This window comes from Amphiprion ocellaris, chromosome 19, assembly GCF_022539595.1.
Source record: "Amphiprion ocellaris isolate individual 3 ecotype Okinawa chromosome 19, ASM2253959v1, whole genome shotgun sequence".
Lineage (NCBI taxonomy): Eukaryota > Metazoa > Chordata > Actinopteri > Pomacentridae > Amphiprion > Amphiprion ocellaris.
In genome coordinates, this window is record NC_072784.1 from 1,678,976 (window position 1) to 1,700,706 (window position 21,731).

Here is a 21,731-nt window from a genome sequence, read left to right on the forward strand (position 1 = left end):
TGTTAGAAAAATGTACCTTTTTCTTTTTTTAGATTTTTTTGCTCATTTTTAAGATAAAATTAGATTTTTGCAGCTTTAAATGAAAGTTTTTTTCCTCTTAAAACATCTACAAACCAAAAAGAAATAAATCTTCTTTAGTTTTGTCTTTTTTTTTAGCTTGACCTAATTGTGTCGCTCTCATGGAACTGAAGAATGACTTTAGTGACCCTCAGACCCCCAAATCCATAACAATGATTCATTCATCTGCAGATAGTTCTTCTCTACTTCGATCACTTTGCAGACTTCTACTGTGTGTTCCTAACAACTGGAATATCTCCTGCTGAATATGTTCTGAATTATGTGTGTGTAGCTCCTTTTCTGAACATCTGTAGGGATGAAAAAGCTTCTTGATTCAGGGTTTTGAATTTTTATGTTTTGTTTCTTGTCTTTTTAATTTATTTATCTTAAAGGAAACATGTTTGAACAAATACACAATGAGCAACTGGAAATGAACTGCTACAAAATGAACATGTCTTAACGTACCAACAGCTTCGTCTCCCAAAATTACCTCCTACTGGATGTTCTGCGCTATTTTTACATTTACAGGATCTGTTTAGTGCAAACTAAATCAGTGGGAGGACAATAATCAAGTAATCAGAAAAGTTCATTGCAGCAGAAATGTATTGCAAACCATCAACTGACTTTCACAGCAATTTTAACTGTTCAGAAATTCTTTGATTTGCTCAAAAACCGACACCTAAATTACAATAATGCATAACAGCAATTCCACTCTACACACAAAAGCACCAGTTAATACAGATAGCAGCAGATAAAACAACACAAATCACAAGTATTCCAACCTGTGGTAACATGCAGGATGATGGTTTTTGTCATCTAACAGCAACAACATCATCACAAACACAATTATTCACAATGACGGTCGCAAGAAGTTTCATTACAATTCCAGAAATGTTCAAATTTCCAACCAAACTCTCCGTGGGAAGCCAGTTTGGGATCATGTCCACTACTACTAACCACTACTCCTCAACTAAAGTGACCTTTTACAAACACCAGCCTTCTATAAACATGCTGTATTTTAATGTAAGGAGAACTGTTCTCTCATGCCTTTATAGCAGGAAACACAGCAGTCCTAAAAGCAAAATGCTTTTTAAATGCTCAAAGGAAACGTCTTTAACTGTAAATGTTTGTTAGATGCAGACATAAAGGCTGGACTTTTCCAGGTAGGATTGTTTCCATGAAGTGTTTTTCTATGATCATGAAAGCAGAAAGACAGAATCATGCCTTCAAAATGTTGTGACACTGTGAAATTTAAAAATGAAGCAGAACTGGTGGCTGGAGTTACTGGTAACTAGTTATTCTGTACTTCCACAGCAAATTACTCATAAAAGCTTTTTTTTTTTTTTTTGTTATTTTATCTTTTTGTACTAAAAAGGTGAAAAGACATAAATGTCTTTTAACAAAATAAGAAAAATGCAGAGTACCTTCAGGATTCAGTTTGGATCAAATTATTTCACTTTAAGATGCTTTGTTTAATTCCCTCCTTTCAAACTAAACCACATTTTTCCACAGATCAAACTGCTCCCTAAAAGGTGGAGGAATATCACAGCTGGAAAATATGATAGAAATAATAACAAGGACAGAAGAGAAATTATTTAAAATCATGTTATTGACTCATGCTTTTCAGCCATACAGTTAAATCCACACATGGCAGCAATTTAAAAGGGTTTTTTTTTTTTGGAGGATATATATTAACATTTTGTCTTTTAAAAAAGCTGCTAATCACACGAACAACGTGGATTTAGTCATAACACCACTTTATACACTGTAGATGTGGTGGGATTAACCAAATTCTGCAGAATTTCTAATGATTTAAGACAAATCATTCTTTAGAAAAATGGAAACGGTGAATTATTGAGTGTCGTGTTTAGAAGATCAGGAGGTGGAAAATTTGATTCAGAAAACTTTATTTGTCCCCAGGGGGCAATTAAAAAGGGCACGTAGAGAAGAAATTAGAGATAAGAAACATAAACAAATAGGGATAAATATCTATACAAATGTAGAACAAGTAATAGAACAAGAATAAAAATAAAATGAAAAGAAAAACACTGTGTTGAGCAGGATCCACTTTCATGGTTTTGTTGGTAATTTATGAATTTTTCAAGCGTTTTTAGTGGAAGCTACTTCTTTATTTTTATTGTTCATTGCTGTTTGTTTACTTGTTATGTGCATGAAAACATATTTTAAAACTAAATTGCTAAGCAAAGAGCAGACTTTAGTTCGGGGAAAACAGAAAAGCTTCAGTTTGTATCTGGATCCTGTGACTTCTGCTGTAATACTGGAACTAAACTAGGACATTTTGTTAATTTATGAAAGGATAGAGGGCTGCAGAAACCCACAACTGACTGTATAGGATTGAATTCCATTTTTAGGGATGAAAAAATCATCAATGCACACAGAAAGCATGCGGCGCTGAGCGTTTCCTCTTGCATGCCGTGGCTGTGGAGGCTGACCGGGGCAGGGCTGGGGAACATGCATGGGGCCCCATCCGCCATGCAGAGCCGACCCCTGGGCCCCAACCCCCTGCCCTCCCCTCCCCTCCCCTGCCCTCCCCTCCCCTGCCCTCCCCTCCCGCTGCTCTCTTTCTCTTCGTTTCTTCATCGTTCCTCCCCCACCGCTACTACCCAGCCTCCCTCGCTGCTCATTGCTCATGTGCATATGCGCTGGTGTGGCATGCCCAGATGTGTGCAGTTTTTATTTTTGGTGAGCGAAAGAGCGAGAGAGTAAAGGGAGGAGGGGAAAATGAGCAAAGAGGGGAGAGAGAGGACAGATGGTTTGAACCAGAGAGAAGAAACAATCAGAAAGATGGGCAGAGGAGGTGGAGGGGGAAGGAAGGGGCTCTTCTTAAAGAGACACCACTCATTTACCCCTTCACCTACATAAGGCTTCCACCCATTTGCACCGTTTGCTTTCCTTCCCCTCGTCTCATTTGGGCTCCGGGACAATGAGCCTTTGTTGTTACATTCTTCCTTAGGATTTTTCTTTAAGTTGAAACCCTTTTTTTCCTCCTTTGGGGCTTTTGGTTCTTTCGTTTCCAGGTTAGTTAATCCTCCTGTTGTCCTCATTTACGGCACCAAAAAATATTGTTTCTTTGTCTGAAAAAAATCCAAAAATTCAGCATAAAAATTCCCCAAATTTCTGAAAATTTGCAAAACCTTCAGGAAGAAAATTCCAATAATTCCTTAAAAGTTTCCCTTCAAAGTTTGATTTTAAATAAATGACCCAAATTTGGCAAGAAAATTCTTGTAAATATTTTCAAAAAATGAGTAAAAATCTTCCAAAAAAATCCTAAAAATATCTATAGTGATTCCATATATATCAGTAAAACTTCTAATATTTTCTTTAAGAACATTCACATAAAAAGCAACCAAAATCCAGTGAAATTCGCTGGATTTTGGTTGATTTTTTTAAATGAATGTTCTTAAGAAACATTTTTAACATTTTTTTCCACCAAAAAAAAATGTTCAAAAAATTCCCAAAAATGTTGAAGATGTGGACATCAGAAGTTTCACTGTGGAAATATTTTTTTCTACATTTTCAAACATTAAAACGAATGAATTTTGACCGGCAGGACGACACGAGGGTTAAAGAAATGCAAATGTTTGTCAAACTTCCTGCGTTACCCCGAATCCATCATTGCTTAGTGGCTTCATATCACACAACATAGATTTACAGAAACAATGGGAAACACCAAAGCAGCACAAATCCAGGTATGAAGACTTTATTCCCAAGACCAGGGGTGTCCAACATGAGGCCCGCGGGGCAAAAGTGGTCCTCCAGAGGGTCCAATCCGGCCCTCAAAGTGGAAAAATTACACAGAAGACATTAACTGCAGATTGTAAATTCGTAAAACTATACATTTAAAATAATTTCTAGATCATGACAAGCTGTTTGGATCATAAAGTAAAATGTTAGATTGTTCATTGTTCTTTTGTGTCTCATGTTTGTCATTTTTTGTTTGCCTTCTGTTGTTCTTCTGATGTTTTTGTTGCTTTGTAACTTTTTAACCACATTTTTTTTGGCTCTTCTTGTTTTGTTTCATGTCGTTTGTCTCACTTTAGTCATTTTGTGTCTCATTTTTGTACTATTTTGTCTTGTTTTTTGTCTATTTTGTCTGACTTTTTGTCATGCCCTAGAATCACTGGATCCTACATGTCCCATAATTCAACTGGACACCATCTGGGTTTTGTGGTTTGTTTGTTTTCTCTGTTAGACTTAGACAGACTTTATTAATCCCCAGAGGAAAATTCTGTCTTAACACCTGTACTGTCTGAGCCCAAGCTAACGAGATTAGCAGGATAATTTGCAAACATAGAACCAGAACCACAGAAGACAATAAACAGCTATTTCCACAGTAATATAAAGTATCTGTATACGTTAAACTGATCTAAGGCTCTTTACAAATACGAAGCGCTCACTTTTATGTTGCTAAATTTAAAAAAAAAAAAAAACATTTAATTCAGCACACATTTTTCTTGTCTTTGTGTTTTAATACTGCGGCTGGTTGAACTATTTTAACCTACATTAGACAGTTTTCATCTTCCAGAAAGCATCCAGACATTTAGACAATGATAAGTTAGAACAATATTTCCCTCTGACTCTAAACTATCCTCTGAAGCTGATTGCATCACTCCTCAGTGCAGCTACGACTAAAAACACAGCCGTCTCCATCACTGATTCTCAACTGCAGCTGCTTCTCTCTCAGACAATTGATGGTTTAATGCAAACAGAGGACACAAACCGCAGCAGAGCAACATGCAGAGCAGCAGCAGCCTGTCTAATCAGATTCCATCTCAGCTATCTCCCAAACTGTTTGTCCAAGACGCCCTGCAAATGCAGCTCGGCCGACATGAAAATGTAAAACACATGCAGCGTTCTTCCAGTCGCTCTGCTGGCCAGCTTCATCCGTCTCTGCCTGCCCGTCTGCTTTGGTTTTCTAGTGTTTGTTCTCTGGTGGAGAGGGGCTGGAGTGGTGCAGGGACGGTGGCAACACGCCAAGGGAGGGCAAGAAAAGGAGGCAAAACAAGAGAGAGGGGGAAGCGTACATACTGTACCAGAGAGGGAGAGAATGAAAGTCTGAACACAGAGAAAGGAGATGAAGTCAGAGCATGCGTGTGGGCGAGCGAGGCAGGGAGAGAGGGAGGACCTAGGGGCGAACGAACGCCTCCCTCACTGCTCACAGGTGCTGCTGCCAGATGATTGGTCGCACCCCCCTTGCTCCCTCCGCCCACCTTACCCTCCTCCTCCTCCTGGCCAGCCATGAGAGGGAGGAAACCAACCAGAGCTGCCTTCTTCTCCTCCACCAAGCCTCCTTCTTTTCTCTCTCTGGCTGCGTCGCTGCCCCGGCTACATGCACGGCTGCATTCAGCATGCATGCACATTTCTCTACATAATACACTAAACAGGAAACAAGGAGGACAGCTGCAGACAACAATATGTGAACTTCTGTCATTCTTGGTCACCACATCATTGAAAGATGCAAACAGAAACCTGGAGGGAAAAAAAGACAAGCCAAAAAACTGCAAAATAAAATAGAAAAGGCAGAAACTGGGGAGAGGAAAGTGATCCAGACTAGTTCCAGTAAGAGGCTCCTGACCAATCTGAGACTAATAAAACATTTCTACTGCTAAAACGGACATGAATCTACCTACAATCTGCAGTAAAAATGTATATTATCACAGAGCACATGTTATTGAGGTATAATTTGCAGCTGTTTTCACACATGAACTCTGGACATCGTTGCCCTTTGACACATTCTGCAGACAACAGGATATCGTCCTTGTTAGATTCATTTCCAGCACTGGAAATCCTAAATTTGGTTTAGGTGTGGCGTTGGGATCTGGGCAGACGTGACGTACATCAGCAGGAACACTGGAATTCTCCAGACAATTACCTGGACTTTAAACTACAGAGCTGGTGGGGTGAAGTCCGTTGAACGTCCGGTACGACTGGTTTGGTCTGCAGTGCATATCTGGGTCCTAACAACAGATTTTACAGGATTTTTCTCAGCTTTTTAAACTGTTTTCAAATGTCCTTGAGCCGCTCAACACCATCTCCACTGGACTCTGAACCTCCACTGGAGAAAATTAACCACTCAAAACAAGAAAACAAAGCTTATTTCAAGGAACTTTTACCTTGAAATAAGTGAAAAATCTGCCAATAGAACAAGTGAAAAACGGCTTGTAATATTTCTTGAAATAAGATGTGATATTTAGAATACTGAGATCTTAAAATTATGCTTGGAAAACTTATTTGAAGCTATATTTTACCAGGAGTGTCAAGCTGAGGTGTCTTAAAATAAGTCACATATGCTTAAAAAAAATAGTTTTTCACTCAAAAATAGATTTTTTCTTTCATGTAACCTCCTGATTTGAGATGTATCAAACTTATTGAGTTTTCTTGTAAAATTCAACTCCGAACAAGATCATTTCAAGATTGTTTTACTTAACAAGACATTTTAGATGCATTGTCTTAAAACAAGTCCCTCCATCTGCTGAAATGTCTCTTGTTAAGTGAATTTATCTTAAATCGAGTGGAATGAGACATTTTGACTAAAAATAAGACAAATAGACTTGGTAAGATTTGGAGTTTTTGCAGTGTTCCAGCTCCAAACAGCACAGCAGCAGCGTTTTCCATCACGGACGACGACAACAGAGAGGATGACATGAATGAGCCAGTTAACAAAACCTCGTGGCCAAGCAGTGGTGTGTTCACTTCCTGATCATCTGAGACAAGCAGTAGTTTACTAATTCATCAACAAAAAGCATTTTGCATGATTAAATATCACAAGAAAGCCACCAAAAAGGTAACACATAGCGAAGGATGCATCCTGCGGAGCTTAGAAATGGTTGTTCTGAGGCGTTTCTCAGATGTATGTGCGTTTGCATGGAGGTCTAGAAGGTGTGGGAGGTTGAAATACAAAGCTACTATCTAACTGTGTAACAGGAAGTGGGCAGGGCACAAAACCAGCAGCTAATCGCTTCATTTTCTTTTACATTCACTGACTGTACATGCATGAATTTTGTGTACCATGAACACCATTCTCTGCTCTTTGCACTGCATCATGCATTTACCATTTTACACTACTGTCTTTATATATTCATTTCTAGCTGTAAATTTCTGTATATATTCAGTTATATTTATTTTTATTACTACTATTTTTCCCTCCCTGTTCCTCTTTCTATAGTTTCTTTATTTTTATTATTTTCTTCCATATTCCTAGCGTGACACTAACAGCCCAAACCAAATTCCTGCTATGTCATGTACGTACTTGGTCATTAAAGCTGATTCTGATTTGTTTTTGCCACCATCATAAACAATATATATCATTTACATACAATGTTTAAATCATGCACCTTAACTATGACACTGGCCCAAATGTAGGACCAGTCTGAGCCATTTATTTAACCTTTTGATGCACAGTGTGGGTCAGGAGATCACATTTTCCATTGGATTTAGGTCACTTTTGACCCATGTTGAGCATCAAAAAGTTAAGGAGCAAAACACATTTAATGGGAAATGTGCAATACAATCATGTGTAATAGTGTCACAGGTATATATGTAGTGGAATCTGATGTTCTAGTGAAAGAGGGGTCAGTGTAGTATAGCAATGTGCAATAATTAATGATTTAATGATAGAGGGATATGTGCAATAAAATCATGTGTAAATGTTGATTAATTACTGATTGGTAGCTTACCTATTATGTGGACTTGTTGTTTTTTGCTTGTCTTTGTTCAGTTATGGTTTTATGTTATTTGTAATTTCTATATTTTTGATTGGCCAATAGGACTCCAGATGGAAATTAGTCGTACAACTACAATCTGTCGAAAAACAAAAACAAAACAAAAACGAGCAAGTTAGTGAAGCAACACTGAGACCAATAACCCAGAATGCTTCACTGTGTAGAGGAGAATGTGTTCCATTGGTTCTATCTTCATTCAAAGACAATATCTGATGGTGTCAACAGGGATATGGATGCAGTGGGAGGACATCCCAACTATCTGGGCTGATTGTGACGTCTCTAACTTCAGCTCGTCTAGTCTCAGGTCAACACATCTATAAATTCTGTTCCTGTGAAGCTTAGTAAAAGCAAATACACCCATTTACCAGCACTCTTTCTCCACTACAAAAGCATTCTGCACTCAGTAAGGCTGTTTAGGTGGCCATCCTGAGCTTCGGTTACCTTCCTACCCATCCTACTGAGGACACTACCTTCAGTGTTTGGTCCATTTCGATCCAAAGTGACCACATGCTCTACGTTTCCATCTCATTTTATACCGAGTGTGTATCGTTCTGATAGCTGAAGATGAATCCAGTGTTGTTACATTTAAATATAATAAAATAGCTATTCCTTGTGCAACAATTTTTTACTCTTTTCCCCACTCAGAAAAGACTGGACACTCTAACCTTTCCCTGAACTGCCCACAACAGACTTTAAATTAATTTTCTCAAGAACATGAGCCAACAGAGCTGGACTACATCATGGGATGATACGGGTTTGGAAACATTCTGCTGGACTTATTGGGCGTCAAGGTTGGGTTTTGATGATGGAAACTGTGGTTGGTCTACAGCTGAGTAAACTCCATGTCCTTAAGGACGACTGAGATGGTGTTGAAATCTCCAGGAAAAAAATACTGAAGAGTCGAGCTTAGAGTTTTTTCCCCTTTCTTTGGATGGTCAAACTGAAAATCATCGGTACCTAAACTACACTCAATAGCCTAAATAAGCTGCATAACAGTGACATGCTCAGAGCTTCTGTCTCGGTTCAACAACTGTTTTTTTTTACATTATGGAGGTGATTTTCTAGTTTGCACAAATTCCAAATATATAAAGCAGAAGTAGAAGGAACTGATGCTAAAGTGAAGCCGTGAACATGTAGAATCCAGCTGATGCAGACATTAAAAGCTGACATTGTGTGTCTGAGTGCCTCCCTCACATTCAGTAGCTTCAGTCTACAGCTGGAAAAAGCCAATAGAAAGGAAATAATATCATTATCGACTGCGAGGAAACGATACATAGAATTCTGAAGCCACTTTAAGGAAAAAAACATGAGAATATCAGGATTATAGAGGATATTCCCAACTGGTTTACACATTTAACTGTTGTGTTATTCTGAAGTGATGTCCACTGATGACAGAAAAACTGTCCTCCATGTTTCTTTTTGCAATTCAAATCAGCAGCCTGTGTTTTTTTTTTCCTTAAATCAAACCACAGTCATTATAAAAGGATCCTCAAACAGGGAAGTGATGACAGCGGATGTGTTGACATGCCCCACATTTTAAAGCTCCAGAAACATGAGGACTAACTGGTTCATAGAGCTGCTAAGAGACTAAATTCTGCTGATTTAAATTTCAAACACTCGATCGGACTGAGATGATTTTAAAAAATGTTGTCAAAAAATGTTGTCAGCACGGATATGACAGAATCTATCAGACTAATGGGCTGGAAATGATCGGAGGAGAGACTGAAGGAACAAAAGCAAGTGTTGGTGCAGTTTGTGATTATCTCTGATTGACTGACTGATCAACTGATTGATGGATGGAATCAGGAGGAGGAAAATATCTGGATGTGAAGAGGAGAATAACAAGCATGGGATGAGAGGAATACAATTTACACACACTGGTGGGAAACTACTGCATGCATAGTGGTTTTCCAAACACCTTTTTATTTCTTTTAAATTAAAAAATGTTTTCTTTTCCTGTGTGCACCAGAAGAAATGCTTGGAACACATGAGGATTAACTGAAGAGATCTGGACAGTACAGGTTCTAGCTATAGTTCTGAAATGAGAAAAATCCAACTGCATATTTTTTTGCAAAAACAAAAAGGGTGCTCTACAATTCACTGCATTTTTCTGTTGTTGTTTTTGAATACAATCCACATCAGTTTCCATGTGGCTGCTCATGCCTGACCACCAAAGGTTGACGTTAAGGAATTATGCCAGAAATAATCCAAAGACAAGATGAGCTTTGGTCGAGTAAAATATCACCCAAGGAGGGCAGATGCTTCTCAAACAAACCTGAGATTAGAGACTCTACTGGCAAAACAAAACATTTCTAGCAGTATAGATGAAGACTGGAACCATAAATATTCTCTCTTCACTCATCTATTTATTGCTGAAAAATTAAAAACCAAAATCCTCACCAAATGGTTATAGCTCCATGCCCTACATTAGACGTATTATATTCTATCCAAAACACATTTGTTCTCCAATCTAAGCTGCCTCTAAAAGGTTAATTCCACCTCCAGACGATGTGGTTTCCGCTACTGTTTACACTGTCTTAGCTCACAGCGACATTACTTCCCATCACCTGAGAGAAGCAGGAGATTATCTGCAGTACTTCCAGTAGATCCTTCCAACATGCAAGAAGCACATTGAGAGGAGTGTCTTTCCTCACATGGAGCAGATCCGTCTCAGCATCACACGAGTGGAAATCACATCAGCACCAGGACAACTGAAAACTACAAGTCCACGTGCATGTTTTTCATTAAATAAACAGATAATCATGTGGAAGCATTTCCAGAGCCCCGTGCATGATGGGTTTGGGTTTTACGTGTGTGTACGTGTGGGTGGAAACTACATTATTCCTACAAAAAATATGCCAATCCTGATGGTATCTGCAGGACGCTGCAAGCTAAAGACGAAGACTACGTTTGGTGTCAGAGGTCAGAACACACACACCAACAAACGTGCACAATCCTGCCTCCACAGCTAAACGCTGACTTCATACAAACACACCTTTAACCCAACAATTATAAATACACTGAGGAAAGGTGTGGGGAAATTCTGACATTAAAAAAAACAGTGACATCAAATTCAACAATAATTATCTAAATAAAATCACAGAAATCAGGCAAAAACATTTGCAACGTTTTATGAAGTTATTTTATAAAGGATGTTTTGTTAAATGTGGCATTTTAAATAAAAACAATAATTTGTGCCAAATTCGCTCCAACAACCCACTAAACACACTGAACACTAGAAAAAATGCCCCTCTCAAAAGAAAAAAAAATTATTTCAAGGAAGTTTTACCTTGAAATAAGAGAAAAAATCTGCCAATAAAACAAGTGAAAAATGTCTTGGTAAGATTTCTTGAAATAAGATATGATATTTAGAATAATGACATCTTAAAATTAGCTGGGAAAATTTATTTGAAGCTTTATTTTACCAGGATTGTCAAGCTTAGGTGTCTTAAAATAAACCAGACACGCTAAAAAAAATTTTTAAAAAGTTTTTCACTCAAAAATAGATTTTTGCTTTCATGTAACCTCCTAATTTGAGATGTATTAAACTTATTTTGGGTTTTCTTGTAAAATATCAAAACAAGATAATTTCAAGATTGTTTGACTTAAGATATTTAAGATGCATTGTCTTAAAACAAGTCCCTCCATCTGCTGAAATGTCACTTGTTCAGTGAATTTATCTTAAATCAGGTGGGATGAGACATTTTGACTAAAAACAAGACAAACAGACTTGGTAAGATTTGGAGTTTTTGCAGTGAAATGGGTCATTTTCATGTGCACAAAATGTGGTAGGATTTTTATGAAGAAGTCAAAATTAAAGTAAGACCTGGAGACGTTCACACCTCGTCTCATTTGCATGTTTAAGTGCATGTGATTTCTGCTGGGCGTTTGCACCCACAGCAGGCATTCTATACATTTTTTCTCTCCAAAGAGGGTGGCGATTCCCAGCAACCACCCCCCTCACACACACTCTCTCTCACACACTCTTCAGCCCTCCATTCTTGCACCCCTCCTTTCCCACCAACCCCTCTGCAGCCTGACACTCATCTCAGCCAGCTTCCTGATGAATACCGCCCGATCCGCTCTGGATTTCAGCCCCTCCATCCTGTCCACGTCCACGGCGTGCTCAGGGGTCAGGGGCAGCTCTGCTTCAGCCCACCAGGCGTCCAGAACAACAGAAAGAACCAACAGAACCGCAGATTGAACCTTCACGGGGCTGCCACCCCCAGCCATCCACCCACAGCCCCAGCAGGGCCAGTTCCCCCTGAAAGCTGCCCCTCCCACACAAACACACACCTCCACTGAGGTTCCATTTCAGAAAAAACACAGCATTAGAGCAACTTTATGGCATTAAAGCACCACATTACAGCAGGAATGGACTGAAGCTAATGACAGCACCCACTACTACACACAACCCTGCAAACTCCACGTAGCTGCAGACTAGAATCATATTTAAAGGATTTTAAATACATCAAACATTAAAGCTGTACTGCTTCATTTTCTTTGTCTTGTTTGGTGTGAACCAGGAGGTCTGAAGCTCTCATTAACGCCCCTCTGCTGCTGCTGCTTCACATTTAGTCAATTTGAAAGATTTACGAAATTATTTACTAAAACATTGTTCGTCCAAATGAGTCCCACACGTGCGTGGATCCTGAAGCTGAGCAGATGTTTGGCATCAATTATTTTACACGATAATTTTGTGCCACAATTTGGATAATTTGGCTGTCGCTGGCTGAACGGCCATTTTAAGACCAGGCTTCCAAAAACACGCTTGTGGTGATTTGAAACTCTCTCCCGCTGCTTCCACTTCACACACGGACCGGGCCAGCTGAGCCGCTGCACGGCGAACCGGGCACCGGACAGACCCGGGCCGGTGGAAAACACGGAGCAGCAGCAGCCTGCGTGGAGCTGCTCCACTCAGATTCGCCATTTTACTCTCACTGCCTGACGTGGAGTGACTCCTCTCTGCGTGGACGCACCACGTGTTCCTGAGCCACGGAAGGCCCCAGTTCGCCCACGATCGACCCTTTACGCACAGATCAGCTTTTCTCGCTGACTATTGAAGGTTATCTGGGAGGAAGTGTGGATCCATCAGAATCCTTTCAACCAGATCACAACATTTTCCTGTTCCTTCCTCAGCGTGGACAGTTTCACGGTCATTTGCGAGATTCGGCCACACTGTTTCACGCCACTCATCTGCAAAAACACCACACTGGTGGCATTTCTGCACCACAGTCATGTTGCAGCATTTCTACTGTGCGCTTGTGGCGCACAGCGGCTGCGCAAAAACCGCCTAAAAATTTTAATTTTGGCCACAATCACACATAACCACATGAAAACTGTTTACACCCAATAATAGTATTTATTTAAAGCCGACAACACACCCACAGGATGTGATTTACGTCCACGGGCCATTTTGATCATGGGACGCGCACATGTGGCCAAATGGCGGAACATGGAGCTGCTCACCGCGTATCTGTGCCAAAGGTTACAGCCAGGAATGATGGGCAATAGGAGAATTCCATAATGCTGGTAGAAGCAGGTCAAGTCTGGCTCTCAGCACACAGCAGCTGATCTACAAGGGACTCCAGTTTAGCCCTGAACCGAGAACGTTTATTTTAAAAAGCGCCACAGGTCCAGATTCCTTTAAACGCTTTAGAGCCACGATCAACCAGAGGACGTTTAGCTGAAATAAATAAATAAATATGCACACATTTGGCAACAAAGGAGCTTAAAATAATTAGTACACTAATAATAAACACGTGTGTGCTTTACGAGAAATTACAGAAGGAACAAAGAATTAATGTGTAATTTTTAAAATAATTAACGCTCCGTTAAATTACGTAAACGTCCCCATTCTGACTGGAACTGCATTATAAAGTTAGAAACTAAATTAAATTAAATAATCAGCGCTTTGCATTTAAATAAAACAACAAAACCAGGAATTTAGAGAATGATCTGCAGCCAGAGGTCACACATAAACCAAAGCAAATTTACCAAATGCTGCATGCATGAAAATAATGTGAATTATGAGACAAATTAATGCACAGAAAAAGAATCAGAAAGTTCAGATGGAAGCTGGAGACACCAGACTGCACATACAGCTGCTAATGCGTTTTTAAATGAAAGAAATAAAAAGTGGAGTTAGATGAAGGACCTACAGCTTCATGTTTACAGCAAAATGTTTGCAAAGATATGACGCTCGACTCTCTGGATTCAACCAACAGCAGCGTTTAAAACGACGAGAAATCACCAAAACCATACAGAACAGCTCAGCACGGCACGGAACAGCACGGCACGGAGCTAAAGCTGTCACAGCTTAGTCCCACAGCAATGGCCGACAAAGTTGAGGCTCCACAGTCACAAAAACACCAAGAAACACAACCAGGCTGAACACCTCCAGCCTCCACCTGCACCTGAAGCCGATCAGACTCTCCTCAGGTGTTCAGCTGCTAGGAGGCCTGGTGCAACACATGGGGGGTATTGTGGGGGTATTAGGGGAGGGGGAGGGTGGTAGGAGGCTCCATGCTGTGTCCTACCTTTGCTTCTTGGGGACGGAGTGCTCGACCTCCATGCATTTCCCCTTAAGTTCCACTTTACCTGAGAAAGAGAAGAAAAAAACACGTCGGTTTGAGGACACGGTGAGGCTAACATGCTAACTGTTTACTAGCTGCTCAGGCCTGTTAGTGGGGGGAATGCTGGGGTTAGGGGGCACTTATTTACAGAGAACTTTTAGAAATAAAACCTGCTGCAGATCTAGGACATTGAAGAGAAGCAGAGGAGGAAGAGGACGGCCTCAGAGGGCAGTAAACAGGGTAGAATGGAGGAGCAGGTGGGTAGTAGTGGTAGTATTTCTGCCTCCTAACGGATCCTCACACCCTCAGATGCCGTTTTATTGTTATTTCTGCTGTGTTAAAGTGATCCAGGCTCACTGCTGAATAAACGGGCTGTGCTGGGAGTCTGGTGAGGAGGACTCAGAGGGAGCTGACCGGCATGGCGACCTTCCCTCCTCACCGCGCATATGGAGGAAATCCACCGAGCTCCAGCACACCGACCAGCCCGGTACCGGTCATTGTGAGTGTGTGGAGGTGAGAGGCCTGCATTTAGCTTCCACAACGGGTAAGATCTATATTCCTATCTTTGTCATAGTGGACTACTGTCGGCTTTAAGGGGGAGGGGAGGCAGCGAGGCTTCATTCGAGATCACAGAGAGTAGGCCTCCACTGCTGGAGCTCAAAGACACCAGGACCACTCGAATGTGCACAAAAGTAGAGAAGCTTTAATTAAGACATGATTCTGATGATGTACGGTGTTAAATTCTACCGGTGTCTAGTAGCAGAGCTGCTCCTGTATACTATAGCTTTACACTACGGCGTCCCTCCCCCCTGCCTGCAAAAGTTGAATGGCTCCCCGGGGTGTGTGTTCCTTCACACACACACTGAACAATTCACTACAGTAAAATTAAATACAGTTGTTGGATTTTATTCTCGAAGCCTCGCATGTGAACGGAGGCTGAAAGTGGGACACCGGGCTGGAGGCGTGCATGACACCGGCTTCCACGTACAGAATGAATGAAACTAAAGGTGGTAAGGAGAGAGTGGCGGTCACTAGTCCACCTTAACTCACCGGAAAACGTCTCGATAGCCTTCATGGCGCACTGATCGTCCGGACAATCCACAAACGCGTAGCCGGTTTTCATGAGAAACTGTCCGGAGTAGGGGATCTTATGGTCGTCAAAGGTTTTTCCTAAGTCCTCGGCAGTCACGCTGTCGCCCAGATTCCCAATGTAGAGCTTGTTCATGGTGGAAACGAACAAAACGAAGCCCGGAATAACTAAAAATTACAGCCAGTAAAAAAAAAAAAAAGTTTCTCTCGTGAATTTAGCAACAGCGCAACAAGACGAGCTGGTGTCACTGTGGCCACTCTGACTGGAGGGAAAAAACAAGGTCTAAGAGTGCAATTAATTAAAATAAAAAAATGTTAATTCAAAAAAAAACAGAGCCAGATGGTGAGGTTGAATTTAGCTGTAAATCCAGTTGAATTAAGTGGAGCGGGAGGAGAAATGGAATCCCTGGACGTGCAGCGGCTCCCCAGCAGAAGAATAAAGCCTGTAGCCTGTGAGCGCAGTGGAGGAGGAGGACTGGGTGGGTTTGGTGATGGGTCGGTCTGTGGTGGAAGAGTGGGAAAAACTATGGCGGGATCAGATCGGGAGAAATGTTTTCCTCTCTCTCCGCCTCTCTCTCTCTCTCTCTAGTTTCTACCCTTCCCCTCTTTCGGCGATCCGCCTGCTGCTGCTGCCGGTGGAGGGGTGACGCCGCCCCTCCACCGGCTACACTTCACGCTTTTTCCTTTTTTTTTTTGTTTGCAAAGAGGAAACCACGTGGTGCGTTTGGAGTAGGTTAGAGAGAGGAGGGGGGCATCCCCTTCTCATCCGAGGGTATTCACCAGATGAGCGCGTGCACACACAGGCTATAAGGGCCACGCGCGCGCTCGTCTGTGCCAAAAAATATAGGCTTTACGCGCGCTCCTCGCTCATCTAGCCCGAAAATATAGGCCGTACGCGCGCGCTCATCATGGTGTATACTCTCGAGCGCGTGCGTAACATATAGCCTGTGTGCGCGCACACGTGCACGCAAGCAAAGGCTCCCTCTATTCTCTACTGTACAGCTTTGTGTGTGTGTGTGTGTGTGTGTGTGTGTGTGTGCGTGTGTGTGGCTGCACGGGAGCTTTTCACGCAACGCACACGCGCTTAATGCGGGCTCAGATTAGAGCATATAGACGTGAGATAACAGCTAAAAGCGTCTAACTGCAGAGCTGAAGGCCTAGGTGGTCAAAAGAAGGAGAAAAAAGCAGAAAAAAGCCGCTTTACATTTAAATAACAAGGCGCCGCCTGCTGCTGCTGCTGCTGCTGCTGCTTCTATAGCTGCACCCCCACCTCTCCAACGTTCCCGCCCTCTGGATGAATATGATGCGTGGTGGAGGAGAAGAAGGAGAAGTTAGTCGTGATGATGTTCCATAAATGACCTGTGGAGAACCTCGAGGCTTCTTGGAACAAGCATAACAAACAGGTTCAGGGCCCCGGTCTGCTCCAGGGGTCGCAGAGGTGCAACTGGAACCTTTGGAAAAACCTCCACTAACCCCACATACATAGATAGATGATAAAGTGTCACATTTAATACGTTGGTGCCTACACGCACGCGCACATGCACCTCCCTGAAACCGTATGTGCTGCTGTAGAGGCGGGCGGGGATTCGTGCACCTCTTCTGCTTTCAGGACGTCTCTGCTCTTTTTCTGCTACTAGTTGGTCCGCAGAGGTCACGGCTTCCAGCAGCCATTCTCTAAAACACAACTGGAGCATGCGTGTTGGCTCCCGGCGTGTTTCTGTGCACAGGGTTTGGCAGTAAATGGCGCAGTCGCCGGGCTACAGCGCCGCACACAAAGCGCGCCCCTCAGCGCACATGGAGGCTCTCAAAATGGAGGCAGCGCCCGGTGCACCGGCAGGCCTCTCCCACGCTCACCGAGCCCTCCGGTTCGGCGAGAGTTCCGCCAGAGCTGAGTTAAATTTGAAACGTCGCTCTCTGCCGTGGGGGGAAAAGCTGCTCAGAGTTTGCAGGAATTCTGCGCGCGTCCGCAGGAGACGTGGCAACGTTGTGCGCTAGCTTGGTTAGAAAATGGCTTCTGTGCACAAAATGGAGACAAACCCTCCAAGTGGCTGAACAGCAACTGTTGAATGAGTCAGAAAAATGGAGGAAATGTGAGGAAAAGTAAACTAATTTACACGTAGAAGGAAATGCGCTGCTTTGACTGAATGTGGCTGAGAACGCAGTAAATGGAATTTATCATTTTACTTGTTTTTTTTTATTTTTGTGAACGACCTTTGTTTCAGGCAATGAGTTTTCTTAATACATTTGAAATTAATTTATATATGTGTGTGTGTGTGTGTGTATGAGGCTAAAAGTATACAGGCCATAATCAGTTTGAGACATGGAAGAATTAAATAATTAAAATGTGAATTAATCTAATGATCAAATCCAGCATTAAAGCCAGAATTATGACACATGTCAGTCCTAGCAGTGTCTTTATTGGATTAAAAAGCCCCAAGTGTCTTAAAGACGAAGAATAAGCTTTTAGTTGTAAAGTCAAAATGCATTCTAGGTGTCCATTTAATTGTCTTTTATTGTGTTCATTCTGCTACAGATTCAGTTCTCCCCCACTTCTTTCTGTTTCATTAGTCACAGGCCAGAGGCTGTCAGGGTCAGATAACCACAGGAGCAACATATTAGGGACTTCAACTGAGCATTAGTGACTCTTATCAAAACTTAAAAATGGATAAAGATTAAAAAATTAAATAGGAATCCTAAACATTAAGGTTTAGGTGTTTATTTCTCTTTTGTGAGACTCTGTTCCTTTAATAATCCACTAAATATTAATGTTTTGTTCGTATTGCACAAGAAGAATCCTCCAAAGTGTGTTGACTTTTACCGGACTAAGACTTTTTAAATTACTGATTAGTCAAAGGTCAAGCTTGTGGCTGTTTTTTTAAAATTCTGAAATCAAGCAATTCTGTTAAAATACACTTCTTGTGTTGAGGTTGCGAGTCTCTGTCTTTATGATCCATTAAAACCATTATTTCCTTAAAGTATTTCTAGTCAGTCTACTCATCTGGAGATTCCTCTCCACTCAAACCCTCAACGTCTGTTAGTAAAACCTGTCTGCTGTGTTTAGAATCATCATGTGGACTCTGGGACATTTCCTCAGGTGGGACTACCTGTCTTTGGAGGTAAGAAACACAAAACACTCTCATTTTTTCATACAGAGAACCAACAGGTGCTGCAGCGTCAGAGGCTGGAATAATTTAAATAAAAGCTGAGTTTGAAGCTGAAAGTGGACTTAAGGCGTGAAACATTTTAGCACATATAATGCAAGTGAAGCTGTTTGTTCAAGAATCTGCAGGTTACCAGATTATCATATAATAGTTTATTGGACAACAATAAACAACAACGAAAGTATGTCCAACTAAAAAGCAAAAATAAATGTTTCATGATTTTAAGGCAAAGAAAACAAGTAAATTCTTCACATTTAAGAAGCAAAAACATCAGGTTTGGAAGATTTATTAATTAATCACCAAAACAGCAGCTGATTAATATTCTCTCTTTATGAACAGGATTATTCTTAAAGTTGCATCAAATGAAATCAAAAGCAAACTACTTCAGTAAACAGTTGGACTCCACCACCAGACTTCTTTAACCCTCATGTTGTCTTCAGGTCTAAAATGAACCAGCCACTATATTTAATAGCGTAGAAAACCCCCTAAATAAATGACCTTTTCTCAACTTGAAATTCGATTACTTTTCCTTTACTGTCCTACACAAGCTAATTAGAGTTTAATATGTTCTTCAGATTTTTGTTCTGCAACTCTTATTTTATGTCATTCTTCTTATTGTTGTAGGTTTTGCACCATGTGGGTGGAAGCAAAGATTCAAAAGATGTGAGAAGACTAGAATTTGGTAGTTGAGTTTTGTAGTTTTCCATTCCATTGGACAGTATACAGTACACAGTTGTTTCCCTTCAAAAATGCATTTCAAGCTACTTTCTGCAGATTTCTGGTACCCTCCTATGATATACAAGTACTATGTCTTGCTAAACAAATAATGTTTACACCTATGCAGTACCTTTAGCAGCAATAAAAGTGATAATAAACCTGTACTTTAATAAAGAAAACAACATGTGTGATGCACAGGCAAAAACTCTAAATCCTACCAAGTCTGCTTGTCTTATTTTTAGTCCAAATGTCTCATCCCACTGGATTTAAAATAAATTCACTTAACAAGTGACATTTCAGCAGATGGAGGGACTTGTTTTAAGACAATGCATCTTAAATGTCTTAAGTCAAACAATCTTGAACTTATCTTGTTTTGAGTTGAATTTTACAAGAAAACTTAAAATAAGTGTAATATATGTCAAATTAGGAGGTTACATGAAAGCAAAAATCTATTTTTGAGTGAAAAACTTTTTTTTAAGCATATCTGGCTTATTTTAAGACACCTAAGCTTGACAATCCTGGTAAAATAGAGCTTAAAATAAGTTTTCCCAGCTAATTTTAAGATCTCAATATTCTAAATATCGTATCTTATTTCAAGAAATCTTACCAAGCCATTTTTCACTTGTTCTATTGACAGATTTTTTCATTTATTTCAAGGTAAAAGTTCCTTAAAACAAGTTTTGTTTCTTGTTTTGAGAGGAGCATTTGTTCCAGTGTGTCATAAAAACAAGTGGTGTCCATTGATTAAATCCAGTCTTTCTGCCCTCTGGAAAGGGAAAACCCAGATAGTCACAAAGGGTGTGATTCATGACAGGTTGGTTCTTCATGTAAAATAGATTTGTGGTTGAAAATTCAATGAAGCTGCTTTATTTTAGAAGTTCAGTGGAGACAGTTACGACAACAGGATGGTTAATCACACACCTAGAAGGAAGACAAACAGGGAAATGAGTCTGTTCAGCTGTGCTCTTCCTACATTGGGTCATCCATGGCATCAGGAGACCCGTCAGCAGCAGCCTCCCCTCCCTGGGTCGCTGTGTGAGCTGGGGGAGGGGATGATGGGAGGTCAAAGGCTGCAGAGGAACAGGGGGAATTGGGCGGGAATGCAGAAGGAGGAGACAAACAGGCTGGGGGAAACACAGGAGGGTTAATGTTCATCTCTGCCCTCCACTCTGGTAATGTGAGATCACTGCATTGCAGGTAGTATTCTCCCTCCTGAAGTCACACTGTCGGCTCTTTAAACTGTTGTTTGATGAGGGAATAAAGCTCCTACTTCATGCCTTTCTGACAGAGGCCACCCTTTTTTACCATCCAACTATGTGCTGGAGAAACTCACCTGCTTTGGATCTTTGTTTCCTGGTGGTCACTTCCCATCCGGACTAGATTCTCTTACAATTAAGTCACGTTTGTTTCTGTTGGAGCTGAACCTTCAGGGATGCTGGAAAGCTGTCCCGTGAAACTTATAATAGAAAGATTAGAGGACTTTCAGCATGAATTCAGTGATTAGATTCACAGTAACTCGACTGTTTACATTACAAACAGGCAGAGCTTTAAAGGAGGAGGTTAGTGATGTTCTACAGTCAGGAAAAGACCAAAACCAACAGTAGATATATCCCACTAACAACTATTGTGTGTTTGAAAGCCTCACATCTTATTTGTCTCTGCCACAGAGATCTATCGCTGTCCCATGTTCCTTTAAAACCATGAAAACATTGTATTTTAATTTGACTCACTCCTGAATGCCGATTAATCCGCTGCTAAAAAAAATGAGAGTAATCCACTGTTTAAGGAAACTACTCTACCTTAAAAACCACAGAAACTATTTACTCCAAAAAATCCACATCATTAGAAACAGGTTTAGGACTCAAAGGTACAGACAGAGTACGGAGAAATTAGGAAGAGATGCACTAAAGCACTGCTGGTTTTGGTCTTTTCATGGATTTTTTTTCATGAAGACACCAGTGTTATCCTTTAATTTTGACACAAAATGTCAAAAATGAGACAAAAAATAATAAAATGTCAAAATGAGACACAAAACATCAAAAAAGAGACGAAAAATGATAAAACTGAAACGCAAAATGTCAAACATGAGACAAAAAAGGGTAAAAAAAACAGACACAAAATGATTAAAATGTCAAACATGAAACAAAAAAGGGTAAAAAAAACAGACACAAAATGATTAAAATGTCAAAAATGAGACAAAAATACTAAAATGTCAAAATGAGACAAAATTTTCAAAAAAGACAAAAAATTATAAAATTGAAACACAAAATGTCAAAAATGAGACATAAAACATCAAAAGAGACAAAAAAAACCCCAAAAAACGAAACACAAAATGTCAAAAATGAGACAAAAAGGCAAAAAAGACACAAAACGACTACAATGTCAAAAAG

At 40.7% G+C, this 21,731-nt stretch overlaps 1 protein-coding gene across 1 annotated transcript in view; it reads right to left on the reverse strand.

Annotated features, from left to right (window-relative positions):
- Positions 1 to 16,100, reverse strand: part of igf2bp1 (insulin-like growth factor 2 mRNA binding protein 1) — a 73,321-nt gene extending 57,221 nt beyond the window's left edge. The window contains exons 1-2 of the mRNA XM_023262688.3: positions 15,425 to 16,100; positions 14,339 to 14,399 (exon numbers count right to left, since the gene is read on the reverse strand). Of these exons, the coding sequence (XP_023118456.1) occupies positions 14,339 to 14,399; positions 15,425 to 15,599 (236 nt within the window). The 5' untranslated portion in view covers positions 15,600 to 16,100. The remainder of the gene's footprint in view (positions 1 to 14,338; positions 14,400 to 15,424) is intronic.
- Between the last annotated feature and the right edge of the window lie 5,631 nt (positions 16,101 to 21,731).